This window comes from Fringilla coelebs, assembly GCF_963513975.1.
Source record: "Fringilla coelebs genome assembly, chromosome: 14".
Taxonomy (NCBI): domain Eukaryota; kingdom Metazoa; phylum Chordata; class Aves; order Passeriformes; family Fringillidae; genus Fringilla; species Fringilla coelebs.
This window is the reverse complement of record NC_140040.1, coordinates 814,037-834,267: the sequence shown is the minus strand read 5'-3', so window position 1 is coordinate 834,267 and position 20,231 is coordinate 814,037. Positions and strand designations below refer to the sequence as shown.

At 57.5% G+C, this 20,231-nt stretch overlaps 2 protein-coding genes across 4 annotated transcripts in view; one reads left to right on the top strand and one right to left on the bottom strand.

Moving 5' to 3' along the window:
* WWP2 (WW domain containing E3 ubiquitin protein ligase 2) overlaps positions 1-11,996 on the top strand; it is a 30,889-nt gene extending 18,893 nt beyond the window's left edge. For 2 of the 3 annotated variants that reach the window (XM_084215125.1, XM_084215126.1), the window contains 16 exons: positions 339-428; positions 738-912; positions 3,555-3,609; positions 5,103-5,184; positions 5,458-5,586; positions 5,731-5,809; positions 5,928-5,999; positions 6,099-6,187; positions 7,213-7,372; positions 8,322-8,455; positions 8,553-8,693; positions 9,222-9,342; positions 9,614-9,718; positions 9,817-9,913; positions 10,688-10,760; positions 10,889-11,994. In XM_084215125.1, coding sequence (XP_084071251.1) covers positions 339-428; positions 738-912; positions 3,555-3,609; positions 5,103-5,184; positions 5,458-5,586; positions 5,731-5,809; positions 5,928-5,999; positions 6,099-6,187; positions 7,213-7,372; positions 8,322-8,455; positions 8,553-8,693; positions 9,222-9,342; positions 9,614-9,718; positions 9,817-9,913; positions 10,688-10,760; positions 10,889-10,988 — 1,702 coding nt within the window. In that variant the 3' untranslated portion in view covers positions 10,989-11,994. Of the gene's footprint in view, positions 1-338; positions 429-737; positions 913-3,554; positions 3,610-5,102; positions 5,185-5,214; positions 5,339-5,457; positions 5,587-5,730; positions 5,810-5,927; positions 6,000-6,098; positions 6,188-7,212; positions 7,373-8,321; positions 8,456-8,552; positions 8,694-9,221; positions 9,343-9,613; positions 9,719-9,816; positions 9,914-10,687; positions 10,761-10,888 lie in introns of those variants that run through there. The other variant, XM_084215127.1, reaches the window with a different exon arrangement.
* Positions 11,997-12,511: 515 nt separating this feature from the next.
* On the bottom strand, positions 12,512-15,905 carry PSMD7 (proteasome 26S subunit, non-ATPase 7). Its single transcript, XM_084215081.1, has 7 exons — positions 15,719-15,905; positions 15,103-15,194; positions 14,750-14,842; positions 14,185-14,282; positions 13,826-13,906; positions 13,179-13,270; positions 12,512-12,990 (listed from the first exon to the last, which is right to left on the bottom strand). Exons 1-7 carry the CDS (start codon positions 15,790-15,792, stop codon positions 12,552-12,554), a joined length of 969 nt encoding a protein of 322 aa, XP_084071207.1. The 5' UTR covers positions 15,793-15,905; the 3' UTR covers positions 12,512-12,551.
* Between the last annotated feature and the right edge of the window lie 4,326 nt (positions 15,906-20,231).

Sequence of the window (20,231 nt, the reverse complement as noted above, 5' to 3'; positions counted from 1 at the left end):
GAAGATGTATTAAGGGAAACCAAACAGAAACATCAGAAACACAAGGCACAAAATTGACCCTCTGTGAAATCCTATGACCCTATGTGAAATCCCCCCCTTTCTGGGGAAAATTAGGAATTAGTGCTCCAGTTATGCCTGTTGAGGAAGCAGAGTGCTGCAGCCCTTCTCCCAGCATTCCCATCTAGGAGGCCCAGCAGGTGCCACGCAGAGCTGTCAAATAAAGGCTGGAGTGCCAAGGATGTGAGGAGCTGGGCTCCCTGACCCAGCAGGGGCAGCTTCTCTGGATGTTCTTGGTGCCAGCAAATATCACCTGCCTCATGAGCTTATTTTCCTTGCAGGTGGGAGCAGCGGGAGCTGCCGAATGGTAGAGTCTACTATGTAGACCACAACAACAAGACCACGACGTGGGAGAGACCCCTTCCTCCGGGGTAAGGGGCTCGGGGGCTCCAGGCCTTGGCTCGGCCGCTGTCTTGGAGGGATGTTCATGGCATCCTGGGGGGAGCTCCGCTGGTGTCCCAGCATCCTGTCAGGCTTCGTGTGCCCTTGCAAGAGCTACTCGAGGAGTTACTCATCCTTTGTGTTTCCTTTCGGTGGGTCCTTGTCCAGAAGAGCCCCTTTAGGTGTGAGAGCAGTGGTTGTGCTGGAGCTGGGCACGGAGCCCCCATGTCGGAGGGCGTCAGTCCGCAGGACCCGAGCGGCACGAGCCCCACAGTGACAACTTCCTTGGGTGCTTCCAGGTGGGAGAAACGCGTGGACCCTCGAGGCAGGTACTACTACGTGGACCACAACACCCGGACCACCACGTGGCAGCGCCCCACGGCCGAGTACGTCAGGAACTACGAGCAGTGGCAGTCGCAGCGCAACCAGCTGCAAGGGGCCATGCAGCACTTCAGCCAGAGGTTCCTGTACCAGGTGAGAGCCAGGGTCTCACCTGCCTCTCCCTCTGGTCTCACCGGGGCTGCCTGGGAGCCATGGGGCGGGGAAGGCGCTTGCTGGGCAGTGTGGGGTCTGTGTGAGCTCACAGCAGTGCCTGGATGGGAGCTCACAGGCTCTGAGTGCCTGCAGAGGCCTTGGGGGAGTGACTTGCTGCTTTTTATAAACCAGCTTGCATGGCCCTGAAGGGTGGTGGGAGGTGTCCTCAGCAGCCTGTCCCCAAGGTTTCTCCGCTGCCAGTATGACCGGCCACACATTCTCCTGTGGCTCCCATCAGACAGGCCTTGCTGCTGACCTGTGGGGCTCCAGAACCTGCTGTTGGAGCTGAGGGAGCCGTGGGAGCCTGGTGTGTAGCAGGACAGGAGTCTCTGGGGCCTGAGCTTGTCCCTCCCCAGGTCTCTGTTGGGCTGAGGACAGCATGGCTGGGTCCTGGAGCTGCAGGCCTGGGGTACAAGTGGAGAGGGCTGCAGGAGCCAGGGACCAGAGAGTGCAGGGAACGAGCTGGACTTGCCAGCATGCTCCTGCGTCCTTTGCTGCTTTCCCCCCTACCTGGTTTGGGCTGAGTATTTGCATTTCCTTGCTCAGCGAATGGTCTCAACCATTCTTTTCTTGGGCAGGGACCACACCTGTCCTGGCCATACCTTTGCCATGGATGTGGACCCAGCAGTGCTGGTGTCTGTGGGCTGCAGGGAGAGCAGTGCCTGGGACAGGGCCAGGCTGGATCTGGTCCCACGCAGGGTGAGCCTGCACTCGTGCCAGAGGCAGGTGAACAGCTGTGGGGGGAAGGTGGACGGTGTACAGGGACCAACTTCTCATTGACTTTCATCTCAGAGAAAGTCAGGAGTCCCAGCTGGGACTGGAGTGGGCTCCATCCAGGAGCTCAGCTGCTCTCTGGGAGAGGGTGTGGTGCAAAGTGCTGTCTGTGTGGGACAAAACCGGGGCCACTCCCGGGGCTGCGGGAGCAGCTCAGCCCCCTCCTCAGTCCCCCTGCCTGTCCCTCCCTGGATGTCTCTCCAACCCTTCCAAGCCTCACAGGCAGAGCTGGACCCCCAGTGCTGTGCTGGCCCTGCCTTCACCAGGGGCTCCCCTGGGAGGGGCTCCCACCGTGCCCAGCTGGGCTCCAGGCCGTCCCTCCTCCCTGCCAGCGCCAGCCTTGGAGCTGCTCCAGGCCCTGCGACTCGCCCTGGCCGCGCTCTGCCGAGGGAGGGACTCGGGCTCCAAATTTAGCCTGATGAAATGATTGTACTTTTTGTTTCGAGCTCTGCTGCCAAGAGTGATGGCTCCTGCTCTGCCTCCTGCCCTACAGGGGCTTTCTGCTTGACTTGCTCCTGCCTCTCTCTGCCCTTGCTGGAGGGGATGGCAGGAAGGTGATGAGCAGTGGGGCAGAGCCTGGGAAAGGCACAGTTAGGGGGGCTGGGGTAAAGCCTGGGACCGCTCTCCCAGCAGATGCCTCAGTGCCACATCCTTTGCACAAAGGGTGTCTGGCATGGGGGCAGGTTGTTCCCAGGGGCTGTGGGGAGCAGCAGGAGCTGCCTGGAGCTCTGCCCTGGTAGCTTTCATTTACTGTTCTGAGGTGCCTGGACAGGACTCAGGTGCCTGTGTGGGCAGCCTGTCCTGGCGGGGAGGGAGTGGACACTGCCCCAGGTCTGAGCTGTGCTGGCCACGCCAGTCCTGGCACAGGGGGTGGGTACAAGAGACAGAGCTCAGAGGGGTACGGACTGTGCCAGGCCATCCTCGGGGTGCTGGCTGCCACGAGCTGTACCCACCCAGGTTTTGGTGCCTTTCTGGGAGTGGGGGACCCTGGTACCCCGAGGGTTTCAGGCAGGGGGGCCGGGTCTAGCTGCGGGTGGCATTCCTTGTGCCCAGGTGACTCTGATCCATCCCGGCGCGGGAAGCTGGGACACAGCCCCCCTCCAGCAGATGGGTTTTTACCTTTTGGTTGACGATGCGTTTCTCGTTTAACCATTAAAAGCACTTGCAGGCCCCTCTGCCCCGCACCGCGGGGACCCTCCATGCGCCGGGAGCCCGGCGGGGCCGGGGCGGGGTTTGCAGCCCGGGGCAGGACGGCGGCCGGTGCCCGCAGAAAGGCGCTTTGTGCGCGGCTCGGGGCAGCGCATCCCGCACCGGCCCGGCCCGCGGAGGAGGGGGCCGCCGTCCCGCCAGGAAGCGCGGGGCGTGGACAGCGCTTGTGGGAATGATTTCATTGGAAAGGCCTGCGATATTTTTTCCCCTCTTGTGTGTGGTTCTTGGAGGAGGCTGGAGGTGTATGTGCAGGGGACGCCGGCGCAGCCGAGCAGCCGCGCACGTCCGGAGCCCTCCGGGCCGTCCCGCTGCCCTCGGCCGGCACAGCCCCTGCCCCGCTACCCCTTGGCTGCCCCAGCCTCTGCTTAGGCTGAGCTTCTGGGCTTTTTTATTTATTTATTTATTTATTTATTTATTTGCTTTTGCTTTTTTTGTTTCTTTTTTTAACCCCTCTTTGAGCGTGCAAGTTTTTTTTAGTTCCCTGGGAGCTGTGGGCCAAGGAAAGGCAAGTAGAAGCGGGGCTGGCTGGCTCACCTCTGTGCTCTGCTTCTCCAGCCATCCCAGCTCTAGGGTTTATTCCGTGTTTTTGCTCTCTCTAGTCCTCCGGAGCTCCGTCCGACAATGATCCCCTGGGGCCCCTTCCTCCCGGCTGGGGTAAGTACTGCGCTGCCTCACCTGGCCCTGCATGGCCCCCAGGGGACACTCCTGTCACCCGCAGCAGGACCTGCCCATCCCGCGGGATGTCAGGAGCTCCCTCACTCCCATGCCTGGCGTTACTGGGAAGGGTGAAGGGTGGCCATGGAGCCAGCACTCCTGTGCTTGGCTGCACGTGGGACTGACTCTGCCTGTGACTAGCACGATCTCTTATGTGAAATTCAGCTTTTCCCCCCGTGCCTTCCCCTTTTCCTGGAGGAGTTTCCAGCCTCTCTTAGCTGCTGAATGCAGAAGTGCTTGTGATTGTTCTTTGGATTGGGGAAGATCCCCAGCTCGGGGGTGGAAGTCCTTGCTTGTCCCTGAACCCCACCTCTGGCGAGCAGGGATCCATCCCGCTGCTGTGCTGCCTCCTGGGATGCTCTGCCTGGGTCTGGAGCAGGGCTAGGAGCTGGCAGGAGCAGAGCTGGTCGTCCCCAGATGGCCCAAGCATTGTGTGCTGGGACATTTTGAAAAGTCCCTGTGACACCCTCAGGACAGAGAGAACCCCTCCATGGTGAGAACATCCCTGGAGAGAGCAGGCTGGGATGCTTTTGGGTGCAGCTGGGCTGTGCTCTGCCAGGGAGAGCAGGAGAAGGGTTAAAATTGTGTGAGTTTGGAGCAGGACAGAGGGGCCAAGGCTGCTCAGGCAGTCTGCAGGGGCAGTGTCTTGATGGGGGTGGTGGTGGAGCCCTTGCTGGGTGTCCCCTCTCCATCAGCAAGGAGAAGGGACTCATCCCCAGAGCCAGCTGGGCAGGCACAGCACCATGGGGTGGGGGCTCCCAGGATGGATAGGATCCCTGGGGCAGATGCAGTCCTGGCCATCATTTGGGGGCTGCTGCCTACAGTCCTGGCGTGAGATGGAGCAAGGGGCTGGGACCAGCCAGAAGGGTGACAGGCAGGTGACAAGGTGTCCCTGCCTGCATGGTGCAGGGCTGAGCATGGGGGAGTGACGCAGCACATGGAGGAGGAGGAGGAGGTGCGGGGCACACAGAGTGCCAGGGAGGCAGGGGGTGTGTGCAGGGGAGCCTGGGTGTGTGCTGGAGCTGTTTTGTGCCTGTGTGCTCACAAGGAGGGTGTGTGTGTTCCCACACATGTGCACTGGAGCAAGGCCATGCAGGGAGTTTGGGAAAGCACCTGTGGATCCATGTGGAGGGACAGTGCTGCGTGTGCCAGGAAGGGGCTGTGTGTGTGGCGCGAGGGCGTGTGGCTGAGCACAGCCCCTGTCCTGGCCTGGCAGCACAGTGGCAGCACTGGCCTCTGCCCTGGCACCTCCTGCACGCCGGCACTGCCGGGCTGAGGCAGCTCGGGCACACGGAAGGAATGTGGGGCTTATCCTGCCTTTTCCAAACGAGCCAGGGAGGTGGAATGGGGGAGCTGACAAATTTCCTGTGAGCTGGGAAGGGGAGGGCTGTTCCCAGGACTCTAGCTGACGCTTTCTCTCCCTTTTCTCCTAGAGAAGAGACAGGACAATGGGCGAGTGTATTACGTGAACCACAACACCAGGACCACGCAGTGGGAGGACCCTCGCACGCAGGGGTAGGCAGCCGTGGGGGAAGCAAGGTTTGGGAAGGTGCAGTTCTCCAGGGACCTGGCCTGCACTGAGGCCATGTGTCCCACAGATGGAGGGGGAAGCTCTGACAGTGCCGTGGCCGTGGCCAGAGTGCTGCCCGGGCAGGACTCCTCTCCCGAGGTGTGGACAGTCACTCCCCAGTCCCATGCCGTGAATCTTTCCCTTTGCCTGGCGTAGAGCTGTAGTGGAGTGGGGGCCTGACTGAAGGGCCTGTCTGGTGAGCCCTTCCTTGCCATCAGGATGATCCAGGAGCCGCCGCTGCCGCCGGGCTGGGAGATGAAGTACACGAACGAGAGCGTGCGGTACTTCGTGGACCACAACACCCGCACCACCACCTTCAAGGACCCGCGCCCGGGCTTCGAGTCTGGGTAAGCCCCGAGCAGCACGTCTGGGGCTCGCGTGGGCTCTGACCGAGGAGAGCTGCGCCCCAGTGACCCTCATCCCCCCTGGCTCCTGACGGGGGCCGCTCAGGGCAGGCACGGGGTGTGACCGAGGCGCTGCTGCTTTGGCAGGAGCAAGCACGGCGGCTCCCCGGGCGCGTACGACCGGAGCTTTCGCTGGAAGTACCACCAGTTCCGCTTCCTCTGCCACGTGAGTAGAGCGGCTGTGCGCAGCTGTGTGGGTGCCCTGAGCCCTGTGGGCAGGTGTGGCTGAGGAGAACCGTGTCAGCCTCACACAGCCCTGTGCCTTTCCTTTGCCCTGCCTGCAGTCTAACGCGTTGCCCAGCCACGTGAAGATCAGCGTGTCTCGGCAGACGCTCTTCGAGGACTCCTTCCAGCAGGTAGGGAGGTGCTGGGGCCACAGAGCCGGGCAGGAGTGGAGCTGTCCTGCAGAGTGGAGCTGGCCCTGGCCGTGGTGACACTGCCCTCCTCGTCCCCAGATCATGAACATGAAGCCGTACGACCTGCGGCGCCGGCTGTACATCATCATGCGAGGGGAGGAGGGCCTGGACTATGGTGGCATCGCCAGGTGAGCGTGGCCTGCCGAGCCACAGGGCCATGCCCTGCCTGTGCCCTGTGTCCTGTGGGCAGTGCATGCATAAGGCAGCTGCACTCAGGGCCCCCAGCCCTTGAGCAGAGGAGTCCAGGGGCATTCAAATGGGCAACTGGCTTTTAGGAGTGGTGGAACACCCTGAAAGCATCAGGGTGTCCCTGGCAGTGAGAGCACAGGGGACCCAGCTGGGGCTCCCCTGCTGCCCCCAGTTGTGGGGGCAATGGGCTGAGTGGCCCTGTCTCCCTGCAGCAAACAGGCCCTGGTGTTCCCAGACAGTGTGTGCCAGGGCAGACACAGGGTGTGATGTGGTTGCTGCAGCACTGCTGCTGCCCTGGGATGATGTTACCACAGGGCATGGGCTGCAGCTTGGCTGGAGAGGGTCCTGTGTCCCTGTGAGCCTCCTCTGGGTCACCTGGGACGTCTCCTTGGAGCTGGGTTGGCGTGTCCCTGCCTGCTGCCGCCCCACGCTCGCCTGCTGCCCTTTGTGGGGCTGCTACCCCGGCTCCTGCTCCTGCTCCTGCTCCACCTCTCTCCGTGTCCTGCCAGTGGTTTTACCCTATGGTAGGTTACGTCATGCTGTTCTACCACAGGGTAGAACCACGGACAGGATGCCGGGGCTGGCTCCACGTCTGAGGATTCCTGTCTGCCTGCAAAGCCAGGATGGTGCTGTCCCGACCTTGGTGTGGGGCTCGCAGGGCGGCATGTGCGAAGGGACTGGGTGCACTCGGGGGGTGTGTGTGTGTGTGTGTGTGTGTGTGGGACAGGGCAGCTGGGACTGTGTGTGGCACTTGGCAAGAATCCCAATGCTCTGAGCAGAGCAGCAAGCTGGCATCTCCAGAAACACTTCACAAACCCCCCATAGCTCCCTGGGGAGGGGAACGGCCTTGCCCAGTCACACCAGTGCCCAGCACCTGCCAAAGGTGGGCACCCACTTGGTGCAGGGACACGCACTGTCCCCTCCCTGAGCTGCTTGTCACCGTGTTCCCCTTGTCTCCTTCCAGGGAGTGGTTCTTCCTCCTGTCCCATGAGGTGCTCAACCCCATGTACTGCCTCTTCGAGTACGCGGGCAAGAACAACTACTGCCTGCAGATCAACCCTGCCTCCTCCATCAACCCCGACCACCTCACCTACTTCCGCTTCATCGGCCGCTTCATCGCCATGGTGAGAGCCGGGGGGTGGCACCGGGGCATTTGTGTCCCCCTGTGGAGCAGGGGGCAGGGTGGTCAGCAGGGTGAGGGGCAGCTCCGTGTGACACGGCTGTGCTGGGCTCGGCACTGCTGCCCTCCCTGAGCCCCTTCTTGCCCGTGTGGGGGTCAGTGGGAGATGGGCCTTCAAGGGGTGCTGTGGGGTGATGCATTTTGAGTCCACGGACTGGCTGTGGGGCCAGGGGAGACCTGGTTTCCCAGGAGTTGTGGCGGGGATGGATGGCTCCAGGTCTTTGGCTGTCACCCCAGGTGCTGTCGGGTCTGCAGCTCCAGGGACTATTTTTAGTCCCAGCAGTGTGAGATTTTCCAGCTGCCCAAGCTCCAGAGCAGCTCCTCCCGTTTGTGTGGGATTGCTCAAGGCCAATGTGCCCCGGGCTGGCAGGGGGGCTGTTGGGGCTCCCCGAGCCCGGGAAGGGTCCCTGGCCTGCAGCCCCGCGGGGTGTGCGCGGAGGCGGCCCCGGCCCCGCTGTCCTGCCCTGCCCTGCCCCGCCTCGCAGGATACCAATAAAACCCCAGACTATTACTCACCGCTGGGCCGTTCTAGACAAGCGTCTGCATTATTTTTGGCTGCCTTTGCCTCGGGGCTCCTGGAAGCCAGGGATTCAGGGAAGCCACAGCACAGCTCTGTTTAAACAAGTGCTCTTAATAGAGCTGTGAGGGGAGAGGGAGATGCAGTGGAATTTGCTGCGGGGAGGGAGAGGGGCTGCAGCCCACCCGGCCTGGGAAGTGCTGTTGGGGCAGCCCACCCTTCCCCTCCATGCGTGCCAGCCAGGAGCGAGTGCCGTAGCTCAGGAACCGCTGAATGAGTCCCTTCTGCCCCGTGGCTGCCCCAGGGTGGGGTATTGTCTTGCCCCAGGGCTGCATCCCAGGGCTCCCTGTGACCTGGTGTCCCCTCCCTGCCTCAGGCTCTGTACCACGGCAAGTTCATCGATACCGGCTTCACGCTGCCCTTCTACAAACGGATGCTGAACAAGCGCCCGACACTGAAGGACCTGGAGTCCATCGACCCTGAGTTCTACAACTCCATCGTCTGGACCAAGTGAGCGCCCTGCACTCCCTCCTGCAGAGCTCTCCCCAGAGCCCCTCACTGCTGCTGGGTGCCTCCATCAGGAGTCACATCCCGGTGTCCCCCCCAGGGAGAACAGCTTGGAGGAATGTGGCCTGGAGCTGTACTTCATCCAGGACATGGAGATCCTGGGCAAGGTGACCACCCATGAGCTGAAGGAGGGTGGTGAGAGCATCCGTGTGACAGAGGAGAACAAGGAGGAGTACATCATGTGAGTGGCTGTCCCAAGGGTCCTGTCAGGCACCCGCCCCCAGCGGCTGCAGGGGTGGGACCGTGGGGCTTGGGACGTGGCTGCTTCCCTGGCCTACGTGGCCTGTGACAAGCCTGGGCTGGCGCGGCTGGCCGAGCTCTGCTGCGGTCTGGATTGCTGAGGGCTGGGCAGTTGCCAGTACTTTCAGGAAAAAGGAGAGGGGAGAGAGGCTGAGGCTGCTTTCCCATCCCATGGCTGTTTCCCCTGCCTGCTTGGGGGCTGCCAGGGCCAGCTCAGCTCCAGCCAGGGGATGTGGTTTGCACCCCTGGAGCTCCTAAGGCCGCTCTCTGGGCTGAATGCTGCCCATGGGTTTGGGGGCAGAGACAGAAACCCAGCAGTGGGAATTGAGGGGAGCCCTGGTTCTTTGAGGGAGCCCATCTCCCATTCCCCACACTCCCCGGGCCCTCCCTGCTGGTGGGAGGGATCCTGGGGTTTCCCCGGGCCAGGCCAGCGGTGCTGGCTCTGTGCCGACCCCGTCTGCCTCCCCAGGCTGCTGACGGACTGGAGGTTCACACGGGGCGTGGAGGAGCAGACCAAGGCGTTCCTGGACGGCTTCAACGAGGTGGTGCCGCTTGAGTGGCTGCGCTACTTCGACGAGAAGGAGTTGGAGGTGAGCTGGCACCTGGGGGGGGTGTGGATGGGAAGTGCCACGTGGTGACTCTGCTCATGCTCTGTGCCCGTCAGCTGATGACCACTCTGGGTCTGGGGGATGGCTCGTTGGGTCCATTGTCAAGAGAACATCCTGTTGGATGGGAGGAATTTGTGCCAGACACCTCACTGCTGGCACCTGGGCCAGGTGAAGGCTGGCACCAGAGGGGTTGGTGCTCAGAGCACAGGTGCAGGGCCCCGTCTGTCCCCTGCTGAGTGTCCCCTGTCCCCAGCTGATGCTGTGCGGGATGCAGGAGATCGACATGAACGACTGGCAGAAAAATACCATCTACAGGCACTACACCAAGAACAGCAAACAGATCCAGTGGTTCTGGCAGGTCAGTCTGAGCCCAGCTGAGGGCGGGGGGTGCCCTGGCAGGAGCCATCCTGCAGGATGGGACCAGGATCCCACTCAGCTGCTGCGTTCTTGCTGCAGGTGGTTAAGGAGATGGACAACGAGAAGAGGATCCGGCTGCTGCAGTTCGTGACGGGGACCTGCCGCCTGCCCGTCGGGGGCTTTGCTGAGCTCATTGGTGTGTCCTGGGGGGTGGCACCTTCCTGTCCCTGTCCCCACACAGAGCTCATGGCAGCACGTGAGCAGGAAAGCAGCTGTGAGGTCTGAGCACAGTGCTCTGGTCTTGTGCCATTTCCGCACACGTTCTTTGGCCGTGACCAAGGGGTCCCACCAGGGTGAACTTTGTTGGGCTGGTTTGTGATCTCAGTCTGAATGAGATTGTGTTTCTGATTCAATTTTTATTTTTGTGCAACAAAGCCTCTTTTTTAGAAAACCACAGTGTGGTTCCACTCCTCCTTTAATTTACTGCTTTTTGGGGCCTATACCAGCCTTTCCCTGACTTTCCTGGCATTCATGTTAAGCTAACCAGCTTGCTTAACCCACTCAGTTGTTCTTGCTGGCATATTAGCTTTTTCCACCCCCTGGAATCTCTCCAGCATTCCCACTGTGTTAAAAAGCCACCTCAGTGACTCAGACTTGCTGTGCCGGGTCCTTTGAAACTCTTGGGTGGACTCGCACAATCCTGAGGGTTTACAGATCAATGAGTTTTAGCACTTGCTATGGAGCCATCGTGCTCAGAGGTGCTGCTCTTGCCCCTCCTTGCTGCTGTTTTTTTCTCCTTTGTTTATTGAACATCTTCTCTGCAAACAGGCAGGGATTGCTGCCATAGATTTATGCCCTGTGTGACCCCTGGGATTGTAGGGCCAGGATGGTGGATCTCAGTGTGTGTGGGAGGGGTTTCTTTTTCAGCTCCTGGTCGTGTGAAGAGCTTTACTGTGCTATTCATTAACAGGAAGCAACGGGCCCCAGAAATTCTGCATCGATAAAGTTGGCAAAGAGACGTGGCTGCCACGGAGTCACACGTGGTAAGTGATTGCCCGTCGGCCTGGCCGGAGCATGCAGGGACAGGGGGGACTCTGGGGCTGCACGGGGCTCCATCCCATGGGATGGGACTGCTGCTCCTGGCCTGGCCCAGCCTCCGCTCTCTCCCCAGCTTCAACCGCCTGGATCTCCCTCCCTACAAGAGCTATGAACAGCTGAAGGAGAAGCTGCTTTACGCCATTGAGGAGACAGAAGGGTTTGGACAGGAGTGATGGAGCTGTGGGGCGTTCCCGGAGCGCTGCCGGCCGGTGCCCAGGGCCCAGCCCTCCCCGGCACGTGCAGGGGCCCCTATGGACACTGGGGCTTCTGCTCCTGGGCGAGCTCTGCACTGACATGGCCCTGGGGGAACAGGGCTGTGTTTCCCTCCCTAAGGAAATCTGAGGCGTGAAGGAGAGGAGGACACAAGGGCTTGGCTTGCGAAGGCTGGCGCAGAGGGGCTGGGGGGCGACACAGGGGGCACCAGGGCTCCCCAGCCCCTTCCACAGACACAGTTACGTGTTTGGTAGATGCTCTTCTTTCCCCATGTGTTTTCTGCCTTTTCATGGCATTTTGGTGGTGGCAGGTGAGGGGTAAAATGGCTCTCAGATTGACTTCTGGGCCCCATCTTGCACCCAGCATTCAGTAATGGTGACAGGGACCCCCAAGATGATGCTTCTGAGGGGCTCTAATGCACCATCTGAGCACCTGGACTGCCCCTTGCCAGGCCAGATCCACAGCCACTGGAGCCAGAGCCTGGTGGAGCGTGCCCCTGGCGTGTCCTGATGTGCAGCCCGTGGCCCCTGGGCGGTTGTATTCAAATGATGTGGTTTCTGCTCGGAGCTGGTGCTCCACAGCAGCCCCGGGGGCTCTGGGCACTGCCGGGGCCCTGCCAGCCTTCGCTCGGATCCTGGGTTCTGGCCACACTCCCGTGTTCCCTCTGCAGTGAGGAGGGCAAGAGCACCTGGCTGTCACTTCTGTCCCTCCCCGTGTGTGCGGGCGACAGACCCGGCGTGTCTGTGTCCGTGTGTCCGGGGGCCTGTGGAGACGGGACCCTGCAACAGCTCCGGGCCGGGAACCGGCGGGTTCCGCACGGCCCCGCCTGCCCCGCGCGGCTTCGTGTGCAATAAACGACAAAGCAGCTGCCGAGGTGTGCCTGTGTGCTGGCTCCTCCTGTGTCCTGGGTCCCTCTGTGTCTCCTGGGTCTGTGTCCCAGGTCTGCACCTATACTGGGTCACTGTGTGTCTCCCAGGGCCATAATGCCATCTGGAGCTCAGCACTGGGATCACAAATCCCATGGATTTTGTCCCTGCCTGCTCTATGTTAGCAGTGATGGCTCCAGTGCCTCCCCAGGCTCACAGCCTCCTGCAGCCCCTAGAGCCGCTTGATCCGGGCCAGGGGTAACAGGGCCACCAGCGCTGTCCCCAGGGAGGCACAGAGGTGTGACAGCAGGGACAACATCCCAGCTATGCCACACCCCAAAGGGCACAGAGCCAGATAAACACAGGGATGGCTGGGGTGCACAAAATTGCCTGATGGCAAAGGATTAGCCCTGGAACATGGGAATATGCTCAATGAGAGCAGAGTGTGCATGAGCTGAGGCCTCAACACCCCCAAAGACACACTGGGGGAAGGAGAAATGCTGTATGACAGCATAATCAAATCAAAAGCGTCCACATGGCTCCCCCTAAGCCTGCCTGGGTGAGGAGGAGGAGAGTGCTGAGCACATCATAGAAGACCGCAGCACCAGGGATTTAGTTTACAAGATTTTTAATTTACAAATAAAAAAGCTACACCTTTTACTTCTTCTCCTTTTTCTCCTCTTTCTTGCCATCACTCTTCTCCTTGTCCTTCTCCTTCTCATCTTTCCTCTCCTTTTTACTTTCTTCTTTTTCCTGTCCTTCCTTCTTCTCGGCATCCCTGTTGGCAATCTTGTTGTTGATGAGGTTGTGCAGGGCCACAACGGAGCGGATGAGCGAGGCCAGGTACACCACCACCATCTGGTCGTTGGTCTTCAGGTAGAAGGCCTTGACAAACTCCTGCAGGTTCACGTCTGGGAGCAGGTTGAAGACGTCCTGGAGGTGGTAGATGATCTGGTGGTTGATGGGGAGTTTGCCCAGGGCTACTTTCTCTAGGTAGCTCCTGATGTCCAGAAGCTTGGAGTTCAGTCCCTTCAAGCCATGGACCTGGTTTGTGATCCGCTGGGACAGGGTGCCCACCGTGGTGTCCTTGATGTCCCTGAAACCCAGAGAGAGTGGGGATTAGAACCTCAGCCCTTGGGCCCTTTCCAGCCGTGTGAGCAGGGCTGAGGGCTGATGGCAGCCAGGCTCCCAGGATTTGTGCCACGTGCTGGACGTGCTCCTGGGGCAGGGGCAGCGGGAATGCTGCTGGGAGCGTGGCAGGGCCCGGGACAGCTGTCCCCTCACCTCAGCAGGTGCTCCACACCCACTTCCTCGGCCTCCTCAGCACCAATCTCGCTCGTCACGTGCTCAAAGGTCTTGGAGGTCGGGGTGCCATCCTAAAGGGACACACAAATGGGGGATTTTAGCCAGGGGACAAGGGATTGCACTGAGGAAACCAGAAAAGCAGCCCTACACAGGCCACAAGGGATCTGAGAGGAACGGCTCTAGCTGGGATGTCCTTGATTTAATCAGTGTCACTGACTGCCCCAGCAATCTCTCCTGCACTGGCTAACTTCCCATTTCTGCATTTTGCTGATCTGTGCCCAGGAGGGGAGCAATGGAAAATCGAAATATCACAGTTATTTCTCTCTTCCCTGATCCAACCTCGTTGCATTTTGTGAGAGCAGCTCCTGCTCTGCAGCAAAGGCCTCAGAAAGGCAAAAAGATCCAGTATTTTATATACATCCAGAATTAATTTAAATGCCACAATTAGAGTGACTCACTGCTGGGTGTTGTTTGTCTGCGTGGGGCTCTGTGAGGAGTGAGCTGCTGAGGGCAGGCCCACAGTGACTGGGCACACCTGGGAGCACCTGCAGCCAGTGACACCCACGAGTGACAGCCTCCAAGAGCTCCCAGCCATGACTGTGACACTTCACAGAGTGAACACTCACATCATGGACCTCCTCCACGGAGATGTAGGCTTCTGTGGGCAGCCCCAGGTCCTTTGGCTTCACATCAATGATCACCAGCACCTTGGGGAGAAAGAAAACGTGCAGGAAACTGGATTTTGTCATGGAGTAGGAAAAAAATACCCAAGCCTGCTCTTCCCTCCTCAGCACCAGCACAAGGCTGCTCAGAGGTGTAACCTCAGGCACTGAGGCAATGATTCGAAAAACTCCTGATCCCAGTTCCTCAATGACTTTACAGCTGTGTCACCAGCAAAAAAGGCGGCAGACAAGGTTTCCCAGATGTCCCTTTTAGGGAAAGAGAGACAAGAACAACCCCACAGGCCAGAGGTGGCCCCACTTACAGAGTTGGGGCAGTATCTCTTCATCAGTTCGTTGATGGCGATGTCGTTCTTGTGCAGCTTCGGGCCCGTGTGGTACCACCCCACGATTCTTTCTCTGGCTGAGCAAAAGCAGAAAGGATTTGGAATCAGAACCAGGGGAGGCCCCAGCAGAGAGACCTGGGCAGACTGGGTGGGCTGATGGAAGGTGAGAGTCTGATCCGTGGGGAGGAGAGGGAAGTGCATTACAAGGCCATGGCTTGAGCAGTGACTGCACTCACTCATCACCATTACTGACCCACAGCTTTTCTCCTGGTAATTAGCAGCTTCTGTTAATTGTGTGGCTCTCAGGGTCTGATAGCCTGCACATCTGACATCTCGAGATGCAGGTCCCATCCCTAAGTGTTCAGAACCACGTGGATTTGGGACAGGGTTAGTGGAGAACATGGTGCTGGGCTGATGGTTGGACTTGATGATCTTATAGGTATTTCCCAACCTTAAGGATTCTGTGATTAATAGGAATTCCCTTTTCCACAGCCCTCAAAGTTTTTGGGAGCGTATCCCTGACTGTCAGAAGATCTCAACTCACCATTGACCTTCTTAAACATTCCATACATGTTCTCCAGATAGTCATGGTCCAGGAACCACACGGTATCATCCTTGTCATCCTCATCAAAGGGTACTGGGAGTAAAACAAAACACAGCGTTTAAGAATCCAACTTACTGAATCAAAATGTTTATTGAAATGTTCTGGATCTGGGTATTTTTGGCTGCTAAAGGAGAGTGAGGTTTACTTAGGGGTGTTGACAACAGTTTGCATTTGTTGTTGGGTATGAAGTGATTTGTACATGGATGGATCAAGGGTTTCTTCAAAACCCCCAACACAATCCATCCACTAAATCATTCAGTGGCTCTGGAGAAGGGCAGAACACCCGAACTCACCTGCAAAACTGTTGGACACATCCAGGATCTTCTTCTGCCAGGAGCCCAGCAGCACTCCAACCACTCGCTTCTGATTTCCCACTTTTCCTATTCTAAAAGGAAAAACGACTGTCAGTCCCTGCCACAAACAGGGGAGAGGGAGAAGGGACCCCCAGCCCGTGTCGGAGGTGACACAGCGGGGATGGAAGAGGGGGGTTATGACTGTGCTATCACGGCTCGTGTTTACAGCCACAAAAGGGCGTTCCGCTGCCCTCGGAACCAAAGCCTGTCCCCAGGGACGGGCCGATGCCACTCACGGGGGACGCGACCCCGACACCGGCTGCGAACAGCGGGCAGCGACCGACCCAGTGTCACCCACTGCGGGCTCGGCCGCCTCCTGGGATCCCGGGCTTTCTTTTTGGCTCTGAAACAGCTCGGCATCGGCGGCAGGGAGCGGGATTAGGCCCCAACCACTCGGGGCGCCGGAGGGACCGGCTCCCCTCCCGGCCCCGGGACCCTCCCGCTCCGCCGGGTCCCTTCCCGGCCCCGGGCTCCTCCAGGGCCCCGCTCCCGGCCCGGCCCCGCTCCCGGCCCGGCCGTGACTCAGCGCCGCGGCGCCACTCCCGCCCGGCCGCACCTGTTGAAGTGATCGACGACACTGAGCAGCACCAGCGGGTGCACGACCACCCTGTCCACGGCCAGCTCCGGCATGGCGCCCGCCCGGCCCGGCCCGGCCGCGCTCGCTCCGACCGCCCGCGCCCGCAGCAGGCCCGACCGGCCCCGCGCCCTCAGCCCGCCCCGAGCCCCGGCGTGCAGCGCGCGGGGCGGGGCCGCCGCCGGCCGGGGCGGGGCCGCGGCCATCTTGGGAAGGTGCGCTCGCCATCTTCGGAGGGGATTGGCCACGGCGGGACGCGGCGGTCGCCATCCTGAGGAGGTAACGCCGCCATAGTGGCACGGCGCCGCCGCCATCTTGGGAGGGTGCCGCCGCCATCTTGGGCTGCGGCGTTGCTCCGCCCCGAGGCGGGGAAAGGGCGGGGAGGGGGCGGCCCTCAGCGCGGGGCCCTCCCTTTTCACCCTTCGTTTTTCCCCTTTTCTCTGCCTTTTCCCCCTTTTCTCTTTATTCCGCCCCCCCCTTTCTCCACTTTCTTTCCTTTCCCCCCTTTCCTTTTTACCTCCCCTTTCCCATCTTTCCCTCCTCATTTCCGCCGTGCCTGCCCTCAGTGTCCCGAGCCCTCCGGGGCTCTCCGTCCCGCGGCCGATGCGGGCCGCCTTGGCCTTTCCCGGCCCCGGGATCTCGGTGCCCTCTCCGAGAGGCAGCAATGCCGCAGCTCGCCCTCCCGGCCCTGCCGCCCCTCTCGGGGCCGAGCTGGCCCGGGGGCAGAGTGTCCACACCCGGTTTGATCCTCGCCCTCAGTGCGCCGGTGCTGTCCTTGCCGCCCGGCCCGGGAAAGGCCCCGGAGCCTCGGGGCACGGCAGCAATCCCGCTACCGCAGCCGTAAAAGTCCACGAAAACACGTAGAAATCGTTATTAGTGTATTAGAATTCGTTATTAGTCCATCCCAGGGACCGCGTCAGGTAAAGCCCCTGCCCTTCAGCCTCTCAGATTTTGTAGAGGTTTGTGCTGCGTGTGAAGGGTGAGACTTGGGAGAAGGGCTTTTGTACCTCAGGGGCAGAAGCTGACACAGAACTTTGTCCTTCACTCTTTATTTCTAGAAAAAAAAAAAAAAAAGAAAAAGAAAAAGAAAAAGAAAAAGAAAAAGAAAAAGAAAAAGAAAAAGAAAAAGAAAAAAAAGTATTACCTGAGGCTGTTACTTCAGAGGCTACACGGAAGAGTTACTAACATGAAAAATATCAAAGTTGCTGAGGGTGATCTCGCAGTGTTTAAAGCGCTATTATACCCCCTTGTTTTTTTCACTGTTCCCACATGATTTTTCTACATTTCTGTACATAGTGGTAATATTTTGGTATTTCAAAATACCTAATGGTATTTTGGGTGCAACTGAAGGTTTTGTGTTGCTACTCAGCATCATAAAACTTCAGCGATTTTGGCAAAAACAACAATAATTTACAAACCCCGCAGAGTCTGAGACCTCTCGTGGAGTTTTGAGTTGTTACATCCTTTAGTGTTCCTGCTTAAAAAAAAAAAAAAAAAAAAAAAGTCTCTAATGGAGTTTTCCGAGTTTTTTTTCCGGCAGAGGGAGATATCTGACCGTGGAATTCGAACACAGCCGGGGTTCTTGTCACTTGTTTTATCAATATACATATAAAACTCAATGTTCAAATTAACTAGTTCAATAAGTAATTTAGCTCATTGATTTTTGGGCATATCCTAAGTGCCATTACAAGCTACGGATATTTTAAATGCCATTACCTAATAGAAGGAATGTTTTAAGCACCTTTTATTGATTTTATTACTGCTTTATTTTGCTGTCTTGGTTTAAAAATCATTTTAACCACTCTGTCATCCAGAAGAAATATATCGTTGGTGAAATACAGTCAATTTCCTAAAAACCTTTGACATCGTTAAATAAGGAATTAGAGTTGTTAAATCATGTCAGGCGGTGACGGGGGGACAGCGAGGAGATGGACGGGGGCAGAGGGCCAGGGGCTGTCCCCGGCCGCGGCGGAGCCACCTCGGGCTGCCGGGGCTGCTCCAGCCCCCGGAGCAGCTCCGAAACCCCCGGAGGGGCCAGGCGGGGCAGGAGCGCCGCGGAGCGCCGTGCAGACACAATTAGAGCCATTTTAATGACCCGCCCTGGCTTTTTATTGAAATTACTCTGGAACTTGGCGCGTTTGAAGTTGGATTCTCCGGACTGTGTTGCCGGGAGTTTGGGGTATTGATGCTGTGCACACAGGGGTACATGGAGCCGGCTCCCAGGGATTGCAGCTCCTTCCCTTCCCTTCCCTTCCCTTCCCTTCCCTTCCCTTCCCTTCCCTTCCCTTCCCTTCCCTTCCCTTCCCTTCCCTTCCCTTCCCTTCCCTTCCCTTCCCTTCCCTTCCCTTCCCTTCCCTTCCCTTCCCTTCCCTTCCCTTCCCTTCCCTTCCCTTCCCTTCCCTTCCCTTCCCTTCCCTTCCCTTCCCTTCCCTTCCCTCCCCAGCTCTCTGGGGTTGAGGTTATCAGAATAACTGAGCTGATCAGCTGGCACATGCAGGCTGGGGATCCCGGCAGTGCGGTGCTTAATCAGAGAATTGAGAAGTCAGTAATGCGTGTTGGTGCTCAGTAAAAGGCAACTAAGGCGGTGTCTGAGCTGTGGGGTGGCAAACACCCCCACTGAGAGGGGATCCTTCTAGGGGTGCTGAGCGGGGACTGTCCCTGAGCACTGCCCCCTCACCTGCAGTGGGGACAGAGGGAGGAGCGCACCTGCTCTTTCAGGTGGAACAAGTGATTCCTGCAGTATTTGCTGGGCTTTTATTTTGTTGAAAAAACCCCAATCCAACCCATACACAACCCCCAAACATTACACACAGCTGTTCTCAGAGGTATAAGAATGGTTTCCAGTTTGGGAAATAAGAGTAAGCCATCTTAAACAGTTTAAAAATCAAAGTACTGACTGTAAATGTTAAAGCAGGCTCTAGTTGCTGGTGAGCCGCAGGGGGAGCGGGCAGCAGGGAGTGTCCGTGGCAGGGGAGGGGGCTGTGCTGGGTCCGTGTCCAGACCAGGGGGTCCCCAGGGGGAACATGATGAACCTGGAGCTTCCCTCCAAACCCACGGGTGCCCTGATTCCCTTCCTTTTGCACCGACTCTCTTCCTTTTGCTTGGTTTGGGGTTGTGCCCTGGCCCCAAGAGCCAGGTTACTCTTTCTGGTGGCACAGGGGCCACACTTTTGCAGATGTTCTTTCCAGTGGTGAGAGGTAGAAAAAGATCCATGGAAAGGTCCGTGCAGCTGGGAAAGATTGATACCTGATACTTTGGATCCTAATCCTAAAGGACTCTTACTAATGTGCTTCTTTAATACTGCTTGGGTTTGTTTTTAGGGAAAAACCTTCCTTTATTTTTCCTGCACTTACAGACCATGCCCACTAGCGTGCATTTTCCTTGAGGTACCTCCTCAAATGTGTTTTACCCGTCAGGAGAAGCTGGACTTCCTCCAGACCTGTTGATAGTCTGTCACATAATACCTTTGTGCTCCCAGTTTGAACAGGAAATACATTTATTTCCCTATAAATACATTTAGCTTTGACCAAATAACTGTAGTTTCCTGTTAAGATTTCCTCAGCCAGGGTGTGCCATAAACTGGTTTAGAGGGAATGATGCTGCCTGGAACTGAGCAAGGATAACAGAAATCATGGAAGCAGAACAGAAAGCCACCACCACGTGAATTGTGATTTATTTTGGTTAAAGTGTAATTCAGTGATCTGCTGACACTGTCTATCAGAGCATGATGGCCTGAGCCAAGCTGCATTTTGCTTCTCAACACCTCCAAATAGCCATTTTCCCCTCTCAAATATCTGTTCTAGAATGTCATCTCTAAAGCAAACGATTAAATCTCTAATTATAAACAAGTCTATTCACTTTCTGATGTGAACTTTAAATATTTGTGTTGTAGTAATTTATTTATCTGTATCCCTATAGGGTGCTTGACCGAAGCTGTGTGTGTATAAATATATAAAATTATATATATATAGAGAGAGAAGTCGTTACTGACCACATCTGTGAATATTGTTGCAGTTGCTGCCAAGGGATTTAAACCCTTTTGTTCCCACCTGGGGGGTAGCAGGTGACTCAGATAATCCTGCCCCCTCTCAAAGAGTGGAATTTTGACCGATAACTGTGGACATCAAATCTTCACTTTCTTTAGTTAAAAACCAGGAGTATTGTCAACATGTCATATCACACCATGGATGATATTTAATGTTTTATATTCAATGCCTCTGATTTTGTTGCCCTGTCCAGACCTCACAGGATATAGAAACATCAGAAATACGGGGTTTTAATAACTAAGTCCCGACTCTAATTTTTTATTTTAATACTGACTGTTTTCCTTATTCTATTCTGGTCCCTTTGCTACAAACTGATTTAAAAAAAGTAATAGTGGAAACAAACAGTTAAAAAAAGCAAGCACAACAGGTTCTAGTCATACTTATTTTTCCACACCTTGAGGACTAGCAAATTCTTTAATATGAGATTTTATTTGTACAAAGCAAAACTT

What these genes read in the sequence shown, in the direction of transcription:
- PSMD7 (XM_084215081.1), bottom strand. Translation starts at nt 15,792, where the DNA reads ATGCCGGAGCTGGCCGTGGACAGGGTGGTCGTGCACCCGCTGGTGCTG. An exon ending in GTCGTCGATCACTTCAACAG is followed by an intron (nt 15,195 to 15,718) that starts GTGCGGCCGGGC and finishes TTTTCCTTTTAG; the next exon opens with AATAGGAAAAGTGGGAAATC. An exon ending in AATGTTTAAGAAGGTCAATG is followed by an intron (nt 14,283 to 14,749) that starts GTGAGTTGAGAT and finishes GCTTTTGCTCAG; the next exon opens with CCAGAGAAAGAATCGTGGGG.